General features: G+C 41.4%; 3 protein-coding genes across 9 annotated transcripts in view; all 3 read right to left on the minus strand.

Annotated features, from left to right (window-relative positions):
- The window catches only part of scube2 (signal peptide, CUB domain, EGF-like 2), an 86937-nt gene extending 77267 nt beyond the window's left edge, over positions 1 to 9670 (minus strand). For all 3 annotated transcript variants that reach the window (XM_084309186.1, XM_084309185.1, XM_084309184.1), the window contains exons 1-4: positions 9542 to 9670; positions 8864 to 8980; positions 8518 to 8643; positions 7243 to 7377 (exon numbers count right to left, since the gene is read on the minus strand). In XM_084309186.1, the coding sequence (XP_084165312.1) occupies positions 7243 to 7377; positions 8518 to 8643; positions 8864 to 8980; positions 9542 to 9647 (484 nt within the window). In that variant the 5' untranslated portion in view covers positions 9648 to 9670. The remainder of the gene's footprint in view (positions 1 to 7242; positions 7378 to 8517; positions 8644 to 8863; positions 8981 to 9541) is intronic.
- Positions 9671 to 10588: 918 nt separating this feature from the next.
- On the minus strand, positions 10589 to 17212 carry sinhcafl (SIN3-HDAC complex associated factor, like). 2 transcript variants are annotated; one of them, XM_084309188.1, is made up of 6 exons: positions 17165 to 17212; positions 15568 to 15726; positions 15301 to 15400; positions 14893 to 15007; positions 14044 to 14194; positions 10589 to 13266 (listed from the first exon to the last, which is right to left on the minus strand). In XM_084309188.1, exons 2-6 carry the CDS (start codon positions 15693 to 15695, stop codon positions 12969 to 12971), a joined length of 792 nt encoding a protein of 263 aa, XP_084165314.1. In that variant the 5' UTR covers positions 15696 to 15726; positions 17165 to 17212; the 3' UTR covers positions 10589 to 12968. The 2 variants fall into 2 exon arrangements, with proteins under 2 accessions (XP_084165314.1, XP_084165313.1); XM_084309187.1 differs by having other exon boundaries at positions 14044 to 14197.
- Positions 17213 to 17653: 441 nt separating this feature from the next.
- The window catches only part of dennd5a (DENN/MADD domain containing 5A), a 92152-nt gene continuing 88311 nt past the window's right edge, over positions 17654 to 21494 (minus strand). For all 4 annotated transcript variants that reach the window (XM_084309019.1, XM_084309017.1, XM_084309018.1 and 1 more), the window contains one exon: positions 17654 to 19127. In XM_084309019.1, the coding sequence (XP_084165145.1) occupies positions 18944 to 19127 (184 nt within the window). In that variant the 3' untranslated portion in view covers positions 17654 to 18943. The remainder of the gene's footprint in view (positions 19128 to 21494) is intronic.

The raw sequence follows: 21494 nt of genomic DNA on the forward strand, positions 1-21494 counted from the left end.
TAGTAGAGCAGAGTAGAGTATAGTAGAATAGAGTATAGTATAGTAGAGCAGAGTATAGTAGAGTATAGTAGAGAAGAGTATAGTAGAGCAGAGTATAGTAGAGCAGAGCATAGTAGAGCAGAGTATAGTAGAGCAGAGTATAGTACAGTAGAGCAGAGTATAGTACAGTAGAGCAGAGTTTAGTAGAGTAGAGCAGAGTATAACAGAGTAGAGCAGAGTTTAGTAGAGTAGAGCAGAGTAGAGTATAACAGAGTAGAGCAGAGACATGAGTGCATGCTTACCAACTGTCCGTCTGCAACACTACTATCACCAACATCTAAGAAGGGAGATCCCCCCTTGAATGGCCCTTCTAAGGTTTCTCTCCTCCACACTGCCTGTGGAGCTTTTTTCCCTATTGTTAGGTTTTAGTGAGTTTTTCCTTACCTTCGCGTGGGGTATGTCTGGGAGTGCTTGCATTCTTTCATTTATTTGCATTCATCTAAAAATGTTTGGACCTTATGGTGTTCTTGTTCTGTTCTTGACTTGTTATGTTTTCTTCTTGACTTGTTTAAAGAAGACCTGTACGGCCCATGGGGACATTAACGTGTGTTGTCGGGCCCTATAAATAAATTTGATTTGATTTATAGTAGAGCAGAGTATAGTAGAGTATAGTAGAGCAGAGTATAGTAGAGCAGAGTAATACTGCCTGTATACAGAGGCTCTCAGTACCCAGAGGTTAGTTTGACCTGCTCAAAGGTCCAGAGATTTGCCCTTACGACTGACATACATTCAAAACACCTAGGCTACTATTTCCATTGATTCTTCACATTTTAAAAGTAAAATTGGTTATTGGGTCGGGTAGAAATGGTGCATTCCTTTTAAGAAATTTTATATCCCTGCATATATTGGTATCGGTTGATATCGGTATCGGAAATGAAGAGTTGGACAATATCGGTTTATCGGTAAAAAAGACGATATCGAACATCCCTAGTTTCAGTTTCTACTGTATGTGATACCGGTGTGGAATCCCTGTAGCGAGAGCTGAATCAGCAAACAATGGCCCCTGTTCAATCATGTTTAGCGCAAGAAAATGTGTCTTTATTGATCCGATCGCACACATGCACAGCTTTAAATACGCAATGCAATACGAAATGCATTGAGGACACGTTGAGATCCCATCGTGTCGGTCCTCAAGACAGCGCTGGTGATGCGCAGGTGCAAGAGACCCACCAAAGCAGCAGCCCTACGTGGACTAAAGAATATTCAGGCTTTAGTAAGAGAGAGAGAGAGAGAGAGCGAGAGAGACAGAGACAGAGAGACAGAGACAGAGAGAGAGAGAGAGAGAGAGAGAGAGAGAGAGAGAGAGAGAGAGAGAGAGAGAGAGAGAGAGAGAGAGAGAGAGAGAGAGAGAGAGAGAGAGAGAGAGAGAATCCAGATGGGAGGGGAAGGAAAGATGAATCCCACTGGTCGAGAGAAAGAAGTCCCCGGTCCACAAGAGAGAATAACTGAGACAGATCTGAAAAGCTACTGAGGCGGAAACAGTGTAACGAATGCAGAGTTAGCGTGAGCTTAGAAAAAGTTTAAGTATTTCTCCTACTTTGCAGACCACATAATATTCTCATGCATCTTATTGTCTTATTGTCTAGAATGTGTGGTTCGTTCAACCGCAGAGCTTCTCTCCTTTAAAGGGGCTTCTATGCCAAATTCTAAAACCATTCTACCCTTCAGACTCAATAATGCGGTCGCTTCTGATCGCAAAATAAGAAAAGGTCTTGTTGTACAATGTGCAGAGATATGTGACTAACAACAACCAAACAGGATTTGTCCACGGAGTCATTGACCATGCACTCATCCTTTCAGCCACATATCTACGTTTCTTATTAGATTAGATACAAATTAGGGATGTCCGATATTATCGGCCGACCGATATTATCGGCCGATATCGGCAGTAAAATGTGATATCGGAAAATATCGGTATCGAAAAAAAAAAAAAAAAAAAAAAACATTTTTTTTTTTTTTTTTACATTTATTTAACCTTTATTTACCCAGGCAAGCAAGTAAGAACCAATTCTTATTTTATTTATTATCAAAAGTATGCATGTTGGTTTAATTCAACAACAAGAGATATGTAATGTTAATTTTTACTTATCATATTTTGCACAGATAATGCTTACATTTAGAAAGCCTTTTGAATGCATCCAGTGAAATTATTAATTACCTGAAATTATTCCGTTTTTTTGGGGGGAAACCCTGCATATATCGGTATCGGTTGATATCGGTATCGGTATCGGTATCGAAATTAAGAGTTGGACAATATCGGAATATCGGTATCGGTAAAAAAGCCAATATCGAGCATCCCTAATACAAATGTATTGTCATCATACGGCACAATTACAGTACAGTGAAAATAAGTTGAATAAGTTTGGCATCCAACCAGAGTGCAAATGTAACAGTAAAGTGTAATAGTAATATACAATGTACTACTGAGTAATAGTGCTAATCAGATGTATGTACAGAGTTGTAGTATTAATATGTACAGTAGGGTTGCACGGTATACCGGTATTAGTATAGTACCGCGGTACTAGAGTGTTCGAAATGATACTATACTGTGTTTGGAAAAAAAATGTTTTTTTTTTTTTTGCATGCGAATGCCTTCCTATTGGAGCACAGCGCTGCTGTCAGTGGTGACGTTGCGCTAGTTTACCGGAAGCAACCTTCTGGAATGAAGAACAACAAACTAGTCACGAGAGCTAGCATAGCTCGTCCAGCGAATGTTGGCATCAATGGCATGACTACAGTACTGATAGGAGCTACTGTAGCACGTAACATTAGTTATCACAACCGGGCGGCTACGTGGCGCAGTGGGCAAGGCGCTCGCAACGAATGCTGGAGACTGAGCTCGAACAGGATGCCTCCTGTTCGAGCCCCGCTCTCCACATTGCTTTCAGTTTAGCTGGTCGTCCACAGTAATACACATTGGCCGTATTACGGGGAGGGAAACTGAAGGGTGGGGATCGGGCGTTGTGGACAGCGACTCCTACAGGTCGGTTGGTGCGCCTGCGCAGTAGAATCAAGAAGCGACGGGGGCGGGGCCCCTCCAAAGCCCAGACGCTGAAAGATCGAGCCGCGCAGGTGAAAAGATGCGACGGCTGTTACCTCGAGTATCGGAGGGGACTTGTGCTATGTATGACTTAGTCCACATTGCAGCCGGCTTGTGGGAGGCAAGAAACAACGTTCGAAGACAGGGGAGGGTTGAATTGGGCGATATGAAAATTGGGATGGGAGAAAAATAGAAAATTGGAGAAAAAGAGGAGAAAAAACATTAGTTATCACAACCATCGGCAATCGCAGTGAGGATCTTTATTGATTAACGTTAGCTAGCTTTAACTAGAATTATAGTTCGCTAGCTATATAAGCTAACGTTAGCCGAGTTTATTCTATGCAAAATGTGCTAGCTAGCTAACGTTAATCAATAAAGATCCTCACTGCGATTGCAGATGGTTATGATAACTAACTAATCGCAGTGAGGATCTTTAGTGATTGACATAACCTAGTTCTAGTATAACTATAATCAGTCTCACTCATCAAAATGTTTTCTAGATTATGGTATCTCAAACTAATTAGGCCTTCTGCTATGACAAATGCATACTTTTTCTACCCCTTGAATTTTTTTTAACTACAGAAGTCTGCTGCATTTGGCTCACAGAGTGACTCCCCCCACTCAGAAGCAACCTAACCTCCGCTTTTTTTGAGCAGCATATTAAGGTATTATGTATGAAGCACAACCTCAGGAGGCTCATACAGAACCAATCATTTCACGGTGACAAATAAAACAAAACTTGAAACTTGAACCAATATGGATATATATATAGATATATATACATGTGGTATATATAGGGCTGACCTTCGAATTTTTTTTGGAATTCGAAGCTTCGGGGCCGAGATTCGATTTTAATTCGAACCTTCGAGATAAAAAAGAAAATAAATTATAAATATATATATATATATATTTTTTTTAAGTTGTGGGACTTGTACAGCACTTTGTTCAACTTAGTCAGTGATGTAGGCGGAGATTGCGCTTGTCACCAATGCAAGAGGCTGCGGTCTCGACTCCCGGAGTCAGCATTGCCCTGCGGCTTGGGCCGGTCGGCATACTAACTCGTTTGGCTGGGTTAGGGGAAGGGAAGTCGTGGGTGGTAATCTGGCGTTGTGGACAGCGACGCCTACAGGTCAGGTCTGGGCGCCTGCTCAGCGAAAGGCAGGAAATGGTGAAGGCAGCGTGACCTCCCACGCGTTACGCTTCACCGATGAGAGTCCTCGCTGCCAGGTGAAAAAAGAGCCACTGGCTGTCTCCACATGTGTCGGAGGAAGCATGTGTAAGTAAGTATGTATTTATGTGGTGGACTTCAGGGTTCCCTTGTACCGACCAGTAGGAGGAACATGCGCACAACAACCAGGTAGGGGAGGGGGGAAATTGGCATAACAACTAAATTGGGATGGGGAGAAAAATAGAAAAATCAGGCGGAGAAAAAGAGGATTAAAAAAGAACTTAGTCAGTGCTGTAACGTTTAAACCTTTTTAAATCTTAGACAAACAAAACACCTTGCTTTCATGAAATATTGTAAGCCGTCATTTGAGGCATTATAAAAGCAGCACAATGAACACAAATCTGTCAGTGCCGAGTCCGACCTCATCTTAAATAACAAACAGCATTGCTTGTTGTAGTTAACAAAGAGAGGCAGAGTTGATTTTGCACAACAACAAAAAAAATATATATATTTTTTTTTAATCGAATTTTATTTTCATATTCGAATCCCATGCCCATCGAACAAAGCTTCGAAGCTTCGAAGTATTTAAGACAGCCCTAGGTATATATAAATAAATATATAAATGTATATATGCGGTATATCATGTGTGCATGGTAAATCACTCCATGGACACATCCAGGGTTGGTAGCCTATACCTAGCAGCAGAGGAGAGGAGAGCAGAGTATAGTAGAATAGAACAGAGTAGATAAGAGTGGTTTAGAGTAGAATAGAGCAGAGTAGAGCAGAGTATAGTATAGTAGTCGAGTAGAGCAGAGTAGATAAGAGCAGAGTAGAATAGAGTAGTGTATAGCAGAGCAGTTTAGAGTAGAGCAGACCAGAGTAGCAGAGCAGTTTAGAACAGACCAGAGTAGAATAGAGAAGAGTAGAACCGACCAGAGTAGAACAGAGCAGAGAAGAATAGAGCAGAGTAGAATAGAGCAGAGAAGAATAGAGCAGAGTAGAATAGAGCAGAGAAGAATAGAGCAGAGTAGAATAGAGCAGAGAAGAATAGAGCAGAGTAGAATAGAGCAGAGAAGAATAGAGCAGAGTAGAACCGACCAGAGTAGAATAGAGCAGAGAAGAATAGAGCAGAGAAGAATAGAGCAGAGTAGAATAGAGCAGAGAAGAATAGAGCAGAGTAGAATAGAGCAGAGTAGAATAGAGCAGAGAAGAATAGAGCAGAGAAGAATAGAGCAGAGTAGAATAGAGCAGAGTAGAACCGACCAGAGTAGAATAGAGCAGAGTAGAACAGAGCAGAGAAGAATAGAGCAGAGTAGAATAGAGCAGAGAAGAACAGAGCAGAGAAGAATAGAGCAGAGTAGAATAGAGCAGAGTAGAATAGAGCAAAGTAGAACAGAGCAGAGAAGAATAGAGCAGAGTAGAATAGAGCAGAGTTTGTAGCGGGGAAACCTCAAAGGGGTGGAAAGCCCACGCATTCAATTCCATTTTGTGAAGAGGGGAAAAACGACTTGCGGCTGAAAAGCTACAGATACATCTGAGCTTTATCCTCATCCATGACACGCACCACAAAGACCCCAGTGCTGCAGTTATTAACTTGTTTTGTCCCCTAGGAACTCATAGCTGCCGTTCCCACAGCGTGGGCCCTCTTTAGGACCCGCCCGCTCCTCATAAAGCCGCAGAGAGGGGGCTTAAGAGCTGTCATCCCTCATTGTGCTGTCAATCTCTATGTTGTATGTGAACATTTGAGAATTAGCTACATAATTATCTTTGTGTCCTTGACATACGGCGTAATACATAATTAGGGTACCTTGTCTATACTGCACCTTGTGTATACCGTTTACTTTTACTCTCACTCATAGTATATATTCAGATTCAAATTCTTTATTGCCTATATTTATTGTAAGGTATAATATAACTGACCCTCATCTGCACCTTTGTTTACACAATTTACTTTCACATATTTTTATATTCAGAGTTAATCGTATTGTTTACACCGTTTATTTTGTTCTCATATTTTTGTATTCAGATACAATTTTATTGCCTATATTTATCTCTTCGTTTCTACTATTACCCTGCCCATACCGTGCACACAGTCACACACAAATACACATGTGCACATGCATATACACGTGCACGCGTCACTGGAAAGACTCCAACAGGCACGGTGAGGCACCGTCTAAACACTCATTTAATTTAATTTCTCAAAATCATGTGTCCTTCAACTGTATAGGAGGTACTTGGAACCATAGATATATATGACTAGATGGGGCAAGGCGGAGTCTCCAGCGTAGTTCACCGGCGGCCATCTTGCCACAGGCAGCACGCCCCCTCATAACATGAATGTCTATGGTGCATGTACTATTGAACGTCGGTCTCCATTGGCCAGCAGCGTGGGTGAGTCATCTAGCCTAGCGGTGGGCGATATGATATAAATAAATATCGGGTACAGTTCATTAATGATTTTAAAAACGTAGCGTGGACATTGTGATGTTTTGCACAAACCCTCACGTCAGTTTCTAAGCCGCCGCGGCTGAGATGAGACTTACTTTAGCGCAGTGGTTTCCTCTTTCCCTCTCAAACACAGAAAAGTCACACACACTTGCCCACATGCATACATACATACATGCACGCACACACACCCAGAGAGGCGCTAACTAAGCTAAGCGAACTAACGTTATCCGTTAGCCGCTAACCCTGGAAACGCTCACAGTGACACCAGTTCCATTAGTGGGGAAAGGGGGGGGGGATATTGATGAGGCTTGACAACAGAGGTTCAAAGATAACTTCACATTTATTGGCTGTGCGTTTCTATTTTTAATATAAAATGTCTTAGACGTTAATAAAAAAAAATCTGCATTAGTGTGTCAGTAGACTACTCTTAGATTTTTTTTAACTTTTCATCAAAGGGGGGGGGGGGGGGGGGGTAGACAGACGGACCTGACCGTGGTCACACTGTACATGGCGGTACGCGCTAAAAGAGACGGCACTCACTCACCCACAGAGCGGTGGATGCACGTGTGCTGGTTGTCGCTGAGGAAGAAGCCCTCCTTGCAGCGGCACTCGTAGCTGCCCATGGCGTCGACACACGTGTGCTGGCAGCCTCCGTTGTTGAAGACACACTCGTCCACGTCTGAGGAGAGAGGGAGACGCGTGGCCTTGACTAACGGCGGTCGTGTAACGTAGCGTTTACTTTAGGAGTCAACAACTCTGCAGAGACAAGAATTCATAACGCCTATACTGTACCTACAGTAGCAGCAGAGGAGAGCAGAGGAGAATAGAGCAGAGCCGAGGAGAGTGGTTTAGAGTAGAATAGAGGAGAGTATAGTAGAGTGGAGTGGAGCAGAGTAGAATAGAGCAGCAGAGTATAGTATAGTAGAGTCGAGTGGAGCAGAGTCGAGTAGAGCAGAGAATAGAGCAGAGTAGAATAGAGCAGAGAAGAATAGAGCAGAGTAGAACAAACCAGAGAAGAGTAATGAAGAGCACATAACAGAGTAGAATAGAGCAGAGTAGAACAGACCAGAGAAGAGTAATGAAGAGCACATAACAGAGTAGAATAGAGCAGAGTAGAACAGACCAGAGAAGAGTAATGAAGAGCACATAACAGAGTAGAATAGAGCAGAGTAGAACAGACCAGAGAAGAGTAATGAAGAGCACATAACAGAGTAGAATAGAGCAGAGTAGAACAGACCAGAGAAGAGTAATGAAGAGCACATAACAGAGTAGAATAGAGCAGAGTAGAGTAACGAAGAGTAGGGTAGTACAGAGTAGAATAGAGCAGAGAAGAGTAACAAAGAGCAGAGCAGAATAGAGCAGAGAAGAATAGATTGGAGGAGATGAAAGTACAGCAGTTTAGAGTAGAGTAGAAGAGCAAAGCAGAGTTGAGAGCAGAATAGATACAAGTAGAGCGGAGTGCAGTAGAGCAGCTGGAGTGGAGTGCAGAGTAGAAAAGAGATGAGAATATGTAGAGCAGAGCAGAATAGAAGTGTAGAGTAGAGCAGAAAGCGGAATAGAGTAGAGCAGAGTAGAGTATAAGGTAGAGTGGAGCAGAAAGCAAAATAGAGTAGATGAGAGTTGGCCAGAGAAGAGAGCACAGTAGAGTAGATCAGAGCAGGGAAGCAATCTCAGAAACGTGTTTTGACATATCCAATTGATCAGAACAATTGAAAACATGAACTTTTCACCCTAACTCAGAAGAGTTGACTGTCAATCCAAGTTGTCCACTTTCATTATTAAACGTGTTTTCCGACCTTGTAATTAAAACTCCTCTTACCTAGACAATTATGGCCGTCGTGTGCTAAATTGAATCCATCATGGCAAGTGCACCGATAATTGCCTGGTATGTTGTTACATTCGTGTACACAGCCGCCATTGTACTCGAGGTCGCATTCATCAATGTCTAAAGAAACGGGACACAAGTCAAGAGACAGATGACTTCTTTTTTAGCATTAAGATAAAACAGTCTGTCTCGGGTAAACAGTGTTCAAATGAACAATGGCCTATATGCGACCATACATTCAGTGAAATATAAGGCATTATGTGTGATCAAAGACACCTTGTCTTGTCTTTTTGAGATGATGAAGAGACGAGAGAGAGCTCAACACAGAGGAGATCATTACCTTCACAGTGACTGCCATCTCCCTTAAAGCCCGCTTTACACGTGCACTTGTACGAGCCTTGGGCATTTTGACAAATAGCATCAATGTGACAGCCATCACTTTCCTCTGCGCACGGATCTATAGAAATACACGAGACAAACAAATGATGGAATTCATCCTTAGCGTCATGGCATTTTCAAATTCAGTCTTCACTCAAATAATAATAAATACCTATTTTTTATATATATATATATATATATATATATATATATATATATATATATATATATATATATATATATATATATATATATATATATATATATATAACATATAAACTGTGCTCTTTGTCATATCACTACTTTATTAACATCGTATTGTGGCTATATAACTAGAACCGACTAGACGATTCAACCAACCGCGTTTGTTTTGTTATAAAAGTAGAGCGTTCCAAAAAAAAGTTCACAGAAAACTACTGTGAACGACCAATAAATCAAATGCATTGTTTTTCCGAACAACAAGATTCAAGCCTCGCCACTGGTCATGAGAAACATTCGCCCACTAAATAAATAAACACCATCATGTATGTATTTAGAAACTAAAACACAACAAGAGGAACGCGACCCTATAATAAAGCGCCTATAATAAAGCGGTGCGTAAAGAACAACTCCGGAGCTGCTGGAGAGAAATGGATCCTACCTCGATTCTCTGGACGCGCTGCTGCGCTTTGGCGACTATTTATGATTATTAATAACCAGAGCAGAAACAAACACACGTCCCTCCTCGCAGTGTAAACAGCTCCCATGATGGTGGATACAGAATCACAGGTCCGAGTCTAGAGGCTCCTCAGAACAGCGCGTCTCGTCTGTCTGCAGCTCTGGGCTCCCGAGCGAGTGGCCGCCTCACTTTCATTCTAGCCTGTCAATCTGTTCACGAGGGGTTTGGGAGAAAGAGAGAGAGAGTGTGTGTGTGTGTGCGCGTGAGTGTGCACGTGAAAGGGAGAGAGAGCGCACTCAACTTCACGGATATTCCAAGTTCAATTATGTTATGACTCTGAGGGGGGGGTAAAGAGAAAGGACGATGATACTACTAGTGTCAATATTTCAGTTAGTCATTTAGTCCCCAAAGAAAAGTTAATAACTTCTACAACAAACAAACTAAAATGCCGATCGCACCTAATTTCCCTTACTATAGTGGCGTTTATAAAAAAAACAGAGAACTTTGAATGCCTTAAAAAAAACTTCAAATAGTCGTGGCCATCATAAATTATTGTAGGCTATTTCACACTGCAGTGTTCCAGACTTCAGTAGCGTCTTTGTCCTTTGAAATGCGCCTCCTCTGTTGTTTAGACCGTGTTCAGCTGGAGACGCGCGCAGCGGGAGGAGCGCACCGCGCTATTCTGATCACTACGGACAACTCTAAACTGTATATTTATGTGGATATTTTAGAATGTATAATACATATTTTAGAATGTATATCTTAGACTGTGTATTCTTATTTTCGACTAGTTTATTGTGAGCGATCTGTGGTGCTAAATTTCCCTCGGGATTAACAAAGTACCATCATTCTATTTGTAACAAGTCCCGTGTATTGTTTTCTCCCGAGAATAGAAGCGATGTCTCGGTAGATTTATCGCCTCATTACTTGCCATTATGTCTCACCGACTCCATTCTACTCTTTTAACACGTGGCTCTTGTGCGCCATCTAACGGTCGAAATAAAGATCACATGTTCATGGCATCTCAGGTGTTTTTATTTCATGGTTGTGGTATACAGTATACAAAATAGCATGATACAAAAACTACAAAAATTCAAAAAGGAAGTGCACAAAATTAAAAATGAATTTAAAGGATCTAGCGGCCATTCTTTACAGTTTCAGTTTTACAAAAGGCTTTGTAATAAATAAATATAAATTACATAAGATTGCAATTCATAATGAAAAGGACAGTTAATTAAGGCATATCTTATATCCCTAAATGTACCTTACAAAACATTAATATGGCATTTTCTTATGGACAAAAACAAGCTTAATTTCCATCTAAAAAAACGGAAGCAGCGATTCTTACAAATAAAACAATAATAATAATAATTAACTGAGAATATAGAAACATTTTCACCGTTCAACAAACCCTGCCGCAGAGAGTTTAGATCACACATGGTAAGAGAGCATTTCCTCCCAAACCATCACACTCAAATTGGGTCAAAATGATGAGGAATATAAACCTATTCTCCTTACCACAGTATCAACAAGACATTATGCATCACTGGCTAAACTGTGCAATCTGAGCATTTAATAGAATATACAATACTAGCAATATATCCAGGTAAAATGAATTGACGTCGGAAAATGTTAAAATTATTGCCGAGCAAAATGGATGCTTAGGAGACCAATTTGGTTTAATCAGGGTCTTAACGGCTGAGGCAGATAAAAGCCCATTCACATTCAAAATATTTACATAGTCATAGCTGCTTTGAATTGCTTCTGGTGAGAAACAGAACACTGGAGACACTCACTCTTGTCAGTAACAATACCAACGAGGCGAGGTGTTAATGACGCAGGACATTGGTCATGTGTTAATTCTACCACTCTGGCTCCTGAGCCTTCAGGAACGTTCTCCAAACAGCACCAGCGTGTGTTAATTCTACCACTCTGGCTCCTGAGCCTTCAGGAACGTTCTCCAACAGCACCAGCGTGAAGAGGAAGTGTTTTTAATAAACACACATATTGACAGTTTAGCAAAGCTTCAGCCCTTCCCTGCCGTTTACTTTTCTCACTCACTCACTCACACACACGCTTATGGCCGGGGTGAACATGTCTTAACATCAAAGAGGTGGGTGTGATGCCAGTATACAGTTCCACTGGAGTTCTGTTGCTAGGGAACCGTTTGGACCCAAGTGTATTTCCTGTGGACTATTGCACAAGCAAATATCGCCACAGGAAAGAAACCTGGGTCCTCTTTTGTAAGTCATCGTTGTCACTTTGAAACCAGTCTATACAAAATCGATGACAAGTTGGCAGGTTTTGTGCCAAGAATGAAATTCACCATGCCGTTCTTACACATTTTTAAGAACGCTATAACCGAACAGTAACATTATTCTGTATACTAGTAGTGGTTTGCCAATTCTGTCATTTAAAAACCGTTCTGATGGACCGTGTTATTTACAAAGGCGTTTTAAGAAACGTCGCTTTTATGTCATGCACTTTCATTCCATTCGCGGCTGTACAAGGGACAAATAAATAGCGGTTTGTGTGATTTCGGAGGCAAAGGAAAAAAAACACTGCATGCAAGGTCCAACTCTAGCATTACCATTGTGCATAAACATCCTGCTGACCCAATCAAAATAGTGTGTTCACATCTTTACAGTAATCTTCTGTCCCGTGCTAATTCCAGACAAGGTGAGAGAAGAGAGAGAGAAAGAGACTCACTATGCATGCATATATACACACACGTTTAGAAGCCCATGGGGAAAAAAGGCAATTCATACAGGATAGATGCACTAATGCCCCCCGTGGTCATTAAACCGCATCATGCTTGGTTGTAAGGAAACCACCAGGCCTCCCATTACAAATGCAGCAACATGTAAATTAGCCAGTCATCAAACACAATGAGCTGGTATTAAGAGATAGCTGGTGTCGCCTTTCATAAGCACACACACACAATTACCCAATTTTGACAAAATTAGGAAAAATATAACAGTCTTGATATGTACGGGAAAAAGGGTAACAATATTTACAAAATGCTGGTCAGTTAATACAAAAGATTCCAAAAATAGCAAAGAATGCATAAGACAGGAAAGCATCTCAAGGCCACAGACAAGCCTCCTTAGCCTATAAATAGTAACTATTGCCCGTAGAAAAACGTCTCATTTTATGCAAAAAATAAAATAAAAAATAAATGAAATTCTACACAAAAATCTTTAAAAATACCCATATCAAAAAGGAACAGTAAGTCGGAAAAATTACAAAATTTAATTCTCTAAACCATCTAAATACACTGGTCTAACAAGGGGGAGATGGGTCCAAGAAGTCTGCCACTGGAGACAACAGTGTGGGTGTCATGGTAACCCTTGGGGAAGTGTAAACAAATTAAAATAAAAAAACACAAAACATTCACAAACAAGAAAAATCACCAGGTCTGCTTGAGCTCCAGTGGGAGTGGAGATGGGAGTGCGTCTGGAAGGTGCGTGGGCACTGGGAGTGGAGATGGGAGTGCGTCTGGAAGGTGCGTGGGCACTGGGAGTGGAGATGGGAGTTCGTCTGGAAGGTGCGTGGGCACTGGGAGTGGAGATGGGAGTGCGTCAGGAAGGTGCGCAGGCACCAGCGTCTTCTGTTTCTTGGAGCTGCAGCAGGGTTTGAAAAGACGAGGGTCAATTATCACCTCGCCAAACCGTCCCTTGTAGACGATCCCACAACACACCTTCTGCCTGCAAAGAGAGAGAGAGAAAATATATGTTAAATTATACATTTTAGTAAATTTTTGGCATATTTTTAATCAAAGCACAGATTAGACTGTGGAACAATGTGTACAGCTCTTTGGGCATGTTGACTATTTTCAGCACCTGACTAAGCCCGGATGGTCTTTCACTTCATTTGAATCCGTCTGTACACACCTGCATATAATCCTTTTTACATATCTGTAGATACTATATCTTTACCTGTACATATCCCTTACCTACTCTTACTAGTTACACTGCTGACCAGTATGACTTACTACCAGTGTCTATATACCTGTATCACTGTACATATTAATAATACAACTCTGTACATACATCTGATTATATACTCTGTACTGTAGTACTAATTTATATATTTTATACCCAGTTTAATCACCTGTTGTATAATGACAATACATTTGTCTATCTAATCCAGTAAGGTTGCACTGACGTGACTGGTATGAGATAGCAAGCTAAAACTGTCTGTCACAGAGCATCACCCCAATACTATAATCTGCCAAGAGCCATGTGTCATGTCAGAAAGCAAAGCAAAGAGACTTTCTTGGTACAAAGAAGCATGTTTGAAAATTTGGGAAAGGTGGATTCCATCTGCAACACCGACTGCACAGTCAAATAAATCAACTCTTTGTGTTGATTGACAAAATGTAGGATTCAAAATTGGCATCTGCAGTGGGGGAAAAGTACTCATCTGTGTGTTCCTAAAGATGTGTTCTTGCAACACCAAATGCATGGAGAGCAGTGACGTACCTTTTCCAGTAGGAGCGGTCGAGGAAGGAGAAGGCTGAGGGAGTATGGCGTCTCTGTTTGGACTCGATGTCTGAGCAGTCATCGGATTGGTTGCTGTAGCTGGGAGACCGGGACGGAGACATACTGGAGGTGCTGCTGTGGGCATCAGAGTCTGCTTGGACAGACAAAACAATAACATTACACTCTGCTCAAATAGGACACCAGCCTGCCTTCATCAGATGTTAAAGCTGCAATAATCAATTTCTGACCACTAGAGGGTAGCAATGAGACATTAATAGGATTGCCTCCCAGAGACCGACTCCGAGAACGAAAGACGTGTACTGTCCTGCCAAAGTGATCATTGTGAAGACATCACATGTGAACTTAAATAACACTGCCTTGCTACCATCATCTTGTTGTAATCTCTTGGGCATTTCCTGGTTGTCAAAGTCATTTCCCACTATTTTTGGCTCACCTGGTGTCCTTATAACATGTATAACCTCAACGCTGTAATGCACAATCATGTTATATAATATATAAAAAATTCCAAGGAGAAACTGAATATTTATGCTGCAGTGATGTCACATTAATGTATAAATAATGATATGACTATAAAAATTCTTTAAAATAAAATAAAAAGTAATTGTATCACTAATATATCAATAGTGAACAAGACTTGGCTTTTGAAATCAGTGATCAAAACAATGATTTCAGATGTTGCCATTGAGTTTTTAAATTTTCTTGGCGCCATGATTGCCACAAACCCAATGCCATTCAGCTCCATCGCATTGGAGTGAGGTCAAACATTTTCAAGTTACTGAAGCATATATTCGTCATCATCATTGAAGTGAAAAGGATAAGTGGACTTACTTTGTCTCTTGAACTTATGCAGCTTCTTCAGTTTGCTTTTCCTCTTGCTGTCGCCGCTCTTCATCTTCTTGGGTTTGGTGAGCTTGAAGCCCGGCCCGGCCCTGGCGTCCACAACCTGTCGCCACGGAAACAACTGGATTTCAGGGATGGGCAAAACTCACACAAGTACAATTCGATATGTATGACAACTAATAAAGAAACTTGAACTTGAAAGTACATAATGATATTCGCATACGTTTTATTTTTATATAATTAATCATTAAAAAAAATATATATATATATATATATTGTGAATATCATTATTTTTTATTTATATAATTTAACAACTATTGGAATATTTACAATTAGACACTGGATTATAATTATAATAAATATAATCAACCACTAAAAGCTCTTCCAGGTTCTTACATGGTTCCAGTTCTTCTTGGAGCCATTTGGGAGCTTTTTCCACCTCTTCACGAGCAGCACGCAGGCGTTGCAGATGTCTCCCACGCGATCTTCTGACAACCTTTACATTTATATAAAAAAAAAAGTTTTAATTAAAAACAGGCGATAAAACACACATGGACAATTTATATGTCCAAGCTCCCCCCCCCCCCCAACACACAGCCTGAGTGCAAGTCACAACTTCATACAAATGCAATGGGAACGATGTAGTAAGTGTAGTGAGCTCACCCAAAACACAGCCTGAACGTCTCTTCATACCGGCTGCTGTCTGTGAAGCGAGAGCTGGAGGACTTGGTCTTACAGATGCAGCAGCCCTCATTACTTCTGTAGATCTTGGACTTGTGAAAACCAAACATTCTGTGTGTTTGTTGTTCACCGTTGAAAAACCTGAATGAGAGAGGGGGGGGGGGGAGATACAGATTGACAAAAGATCTTCCCCCTGAAACGTTGGCGCTGCACGCAGAAGGGGCGGTGCCTCCCCACTACTACTACTGCTGCTGCCACAGATACACAACACAAGAATAGAAATGTTCGATTAAAAAATATATATTAATCACTTCCAAAATATATTCTAAGGGAAATGATCACACCCCTTCCATTGAACCAAGTGCAGTTCGTATTTATAAAATGAACTTATTTTTTTTATTTTTTAGATATAACAACAATTTAACTCGTCATCGAAAGGAACTCCCATGCATGGAAGACTAGACTACTATGCCTAGCTGGTTATTAACAGATTGCAGAATGGGGTACAATACAGTACAGCTCAATACACACAATTGTTAAGGGGATGCAGACCAGAGAAAGACTTTCGTCTCGTTTACATCAGGATCCCCCATTTTCAATTAATCATAAGCTACATTTTACCATAATAACATTGCACTTATGTTGTGCAACAAATGGGGGAATAGATGCATAAATGTGACGTTGATCGACGAACACGATCTGACAACAACAACTCACTACGAATCGTGGACATTTAAAACCTCCCGTTACCGCTACAGTGAAAACGGTGTTCCTCAACAATAATAACGTCTACCGTAACAGTAATGCATTTGCTCTTCTAATGAAGGCAAAGTGTGTTATTATTAATAAGTGAGCTGGCGAAGTAACATAGTAACCCGCCAGTGCATCATTGTTGACAGTCAGTGTGTAGTTAGTGGGGGAGAAAGGAGAATCATCCCAAACAGAGGAGGAGGGGGGGGGGGCTGCTTCTTTCTGAAGTCAAGAAAACTCAAAGATAACGTTTAATAATAATACATCTATTTTAGAATATAGCGCTTTTCCAGATGACCAAGGACGCGTTACATGGGTAGAAGAGACTAAACTATGGCAAAACAAAAACTGAACAAAAAGATAAAACCGACAGAATCAGAGGTCAACAGCCAGAGTGTTTTGAGGACTGATTTTAAACATGTCAGGGTGTTTTGCATCACGGAGAGTCGTTGAATTAACATATATCATAATGCATTATAGTTGATCTGCTCGGTTTGCATTTGGGTATTTTACGTCGTATTTAAATGTTAAAGATGCCCGCCTTCCTTCCCTTTAAATTCAAACTGTTTGCTCGAAGAGAAGAGAAGAGCGCCAAACGGGCTGTATTGTTGTTAGCTTCGTGCTAACGGAGAGCTAGCCGCCGCCACGCCGCGCGGCTCCCATTGTGTTGCAGATCAAACACCAGTCAGCTAACAAGCTACAACGCGCATCTCAGACACACCACGACCAAACATTTATAATTAATTTTCATTAATTTAAGGCGAATGAATGAGAAAAAAAAGTCAGTGCAAATCACGCAGAAAAAAGGATAAACAGTGGGTTTACTTACCGAACAAAAAACTTTGAATCTTCAGCCGTGTGTTGTCACCTACTGCGCATGCGCTACTACTACTGCATACAGCTGTCCATTAGAGTAAGAATTAGCATAGAAACACGGAATGGAAGGGCTGAGCGGTGGAAGAGCCATATAAGGAGCGCGACCGCCTCGTTTGAATAGTGTTCTTCAGTGTTGCATGCCGGTAGGTGTAGTGAATGAGTTGGGAGAGTTCAATGTAACAGCTCACTTTTACACTCCATATCCCAGAAAGCATCTCTAGTCAATGGACGGTAGAAAAAAAACATTCTTTGACATGGCGCGAAGGAGTTTGTTTACATTTTCTCTCGGGCTCTCAAGCTGCTCTTGCCCAGAGCCTATCTCTGTCTCTAGTCTAGAGGTAGTCTAATTTCACCACAAAAGAGTATATAGTTTCCAGATTTGAGATGATATTGATCCAAGTAAAAGATTGAATGAAATCCAGTTTATGCATTTGTAGTTTTATTCTTTATATATTTTTTTACACTGTACACGGTTGCTCACTTAGTAAACACTACATTACACAATTATGTCAATAAATGTACAACAGTATTTGGAAAACAAAAATATATATCTCCCAAGATGCTTGTGTGGGTTGTACGTGGACAAGTACAACACAATCAATCAATCAGACGTAGTTGGCACAGGAAAGACACCCTTCACATCTAAATATCAAATCTCTCCGAGTCCTGCACAGTAGGTTTAATGAAATGGCGGTCCTCAAGATAGCTCAAGGTCTGGTTTATATGGTAGACTTTTTTTTCTCTTTTTTTTACCTGGATATTGCATAGCAGAAACCATGAAGACAATTCGGGAGAGGGGTGTGGCGACCGTGACCACACAAGGTGTTGTGAGAAGACCAAACAGTTTTAGTTCAGAGAGCAGTTTCAATGTACTGAGTTATTGTGGGAGGATGATAGAGAAGAGGACTGGTAAAGTAAAGAGGTATATTTACACGAAGGCTGCCATTATGAGTCACTTTCCCACCTAAAAAAGATGTCTGGAGGAGTTGTGTGAAGCATTTGAAGCACGGACATGTTTTCCTCATCCAACTGAATATATTGTGCATCTCTAGCAAAAATCGCTACCTTGTCTCATTCACGAGGAGAACCCTCATCACCGCTCTATAGCACGTAAAAGACTTGCATACTACTATACCTCTCAGGGAATGACCAGGATGTTAGTTTTATTGATGTAGGTGAATAAACATTCCACGCTACAAAAACATCTACCCTCCTGTGTCATGTACATACTTATAAAGCATACTTCTACATCATTTGCTTCAGGCTCTGCATTATGACATTGGAATCCCGAGTTGACGACAGAGCAAGCAACTTTACAGACATAACAAAATAATACTGTTCTTCTCTGAAAATATATTAACAGTTTTTATTCCTAGTTTTTTCCCTCTTAAATATAGCCATTGTCAGCGGTTCACAATAACAATGAAAATATTTAGCTTTCAGTAAAACATTATAGCACAAGTGGGTTATCGTCAACGATGTGAAAATCATGGATCAGAATAGAAAACATAATTTGAACGTCTAATGGCAACATTATTGGAGATAAAAATAACAACATGTCTTGAAAGGCTCATTGCACTTCGTATATGGCAAATGTAACTGTAGCTTTAATATAAGCCAGAAAGCATCCCTTGTGTTCAAGTCTCTTCCTGCATAAAAAATGGTTTAATTGTTCTTTCTCATCAGCAGTCCCCAGTGGTCTTCCTGTTCCTGGTCAGTTCCAATAGAAGGTTTAGATACCGACGCCTTTGACAAGTGAAGCTTCTAGGATAATGTTGAACTCCTGCAAAGTCTGTAGCACTCTGATGAGAGAATTTACCAACGAATGGTCCTTAATCAGTGCAGTGTCCTCGTACATCTGAGTCGTGATTGGACAGTCTGCGAGGAGAGCGATCCAATGGTGCAGCAAATGGTCCCTAGGAAGAGAGGACAGAACTTGGTTAACAGACTGCCTTGATGCGTTCAGTAACTATAGAAATGGATCACGGCTACATACCTTATGCATACTGCACCTTATGTGTATACTGTATACTTACTTCATCCGAGCATAATATTTAGCATTTTTAGATTAGATTATATATATTGTAACTATATTTATTGTAGGGCAAATATAACTGAGAGGGCATACATACCCTCATCTTGCACCTTGACATATTTACACTGCTTACTTGACCATATGCACATGTCCAGAGTTAATTATATTGTTATATTGTTTACACTGCCTATTTTTATTCTATTTTTACTTCTCCACTGTACTATAATTCTATGACCTGTACCATGTCTTCTACTACCTGTACCTCCCCTCCCCTCCCCCATGCTGCTATGATGCCTGAATTTCCCCAAGAGGATCAATAAAGGAATATCTTGTGTTATTACACCACTTGCAATGTATTGACCAGATTGCGAGGAGCTAGGCCTTGTGTCAGCTATTGCTATTGAATGCTGTGTTTCGATACGCATGCCCCGCCTTGATCCATGACAGTGGATGGGATCTAAGATGAAAGTGAGTCGTTTTCATTGAAGCTGCAGGTGTTTTATAATACCAATCCCTTCTCTTCCACAAAGGCTTTAGAGAAAGGGTTACTGAACGGTAAAGAGGAGTAACACATGCATTTACATGTACAAAACATGAAACGTCCTTTTAGTTCTCACCCCCACGTGCAATTTAATGGGACACAATTACTGCTAAATGGGAAAGAAAACACTGTTCATTTTCGGCCATAGACAGCCCCCCCCCCCGGCAGGGTTTGTCCACAATGCATGAGAGGTCTATGCCCTAATTGCCTTGTGTGACAGTGAACTTCCTAGTCAACCACAACAAATGTTTGGGGATTTTCAGTCCAGTGAGTGCAGTCTGTTGTTGTTTATAACCTGTATTGACTAAGGGTAGATTCACTGAGCATGGATGACCTTCTCACACTAGCAGTTTCACACCAGCACACCCAGGAACTGCTCTGCAGTTCCATTGGAGCAGTTGGGGGTTAAATGCCTTGCTCAATACATCAGTGGAGGGTGCTGAGTGAGAGGGAAAGCGGTATACATTTACCTTCCCCAGTCGGGGGATCAAACTGACAACAATCTGGTCACAAATCAGAATAGTTTTTATTTTCATGTTTTTTTTTTACCTACTTCTTCTCCTCCTTTTTTCTGTGATTTTTCTCCCATCCCAATTTCCTCTCGTGCCAATTCTCCCTCCCCTGTCCTGATCGTTGCTCGCATGTGCCCCCCCACTGGCCGGTCGTAGGGAGGATAGAAGCCCATCACATGTCCCCTCCGATACATGTGGAGGCAGCCAGTCACTTCTTTTCACCTGCCAGCGCGGACTCTCATTGGCGAGGTGTAACGTGTGGGAGGCTCACACTGCCCCCGCCATTTCCTGCCTTTGCTGTGCAGGCGCCCTGACCGACCTGTAGGAGTCGCTGTTTACAACGACCAGACTACCACCCATCGACTTCCCTCCCGCTGACTCTGCCAATTGAGTCAGTATGACGGCCGGCCCAAGCCGGAGGCAACGCTGACAGCCGGATTCGAGACCGGTGTCTCTTGCGTTGGTGACGAGCGCAATGTCCGCTGCGCCACCCAGCCGCTTTACATGTTTTTTTTATGCTGAATTATTAGTCATTAGTCGGCACCGGAAAGTGGTCCGCACTAATGCTGTCAATTGTCCCCAAGAATACTATTCGACTATGAATCGAATGACACAGGGCCAATTCAAATGTAAGATAAAAATGACATGTTATTAGTTATTACCACAATAAAGCAGGACATAGAGCGCTTAGACTTTACTAGTTCATTGTGTGTTTTATCTGCTATGATGGGTAACAGGCCCACCAATAGGAAGCAAACCAATAGGCATCTGGCTGTGCTTTTGCAACACAAGTTGGCAGTTATCTGCACAACCCCACTGACAGAGTAGAGACATACCGTGGAGAATAGATCATAGGAGATTATGCAATGGTTTCCTGGGTGGCATCGTGTTTTCCAAGCCACAGATGCCGGCCTCATATTAGTGGTAGTGGACCAATAAGATAACGGATGCCTGCGTAGTGGACCAATACGATAACAGATGCCTGCGTAGTGGACCAATAAGCCGCTCTTTGCAAAGTCTACAGGTGACGTGTGCTCCGTCTGCTGAATCTTGCCGTGTAAGAGGAGCCAGAGAGTGGCGTTCAGGTGCAGCGCTTGAGAACGTGCTGATCAAAACATACAGTTGTTTTCACACATCCAACTGGTGGCTTTGCATTCAAATCCATAACGATTTTTGATAATTATCGAATTATCAA

This window comes from Notolepis coatsorum (genome assembly GCF_963971535.1).
Source record: "Notolepis coatsorum genome assembly, chromosome: 2".
In the NCBI taxonomy this organism is placed as follows: domain Eukaryota; kingdom Metazoa; phylum Chordata; class Actinopteri; order Aulopiformes; family Paralepididae; genus Notolepis; species Notolepis coatsorum.

Coding starts and splice junctions, on each gene's coding strand:
- sinhcafl (XM_084309187.1), bottom strand. CDS start 15,695: ATGTTTGGTTTTCACAAGTCCAAGATCTACAGAAGTAATGAGGGCTGC. Junction 14,198..14,892: donor GCATAAGTTCAAGAGACAAA/GTAAGTCCACTT, acceptor TGTCTGTCCAAG/CAGACTCTGATGCCCACAGC. Junction 13,267..14,043: donor GACCGCTCCTACTGGAAAAG/GTACGTCACTGC, acceptor CTCTCTTTGCAG/GCAGAAGGTGTGTTGTGGGA.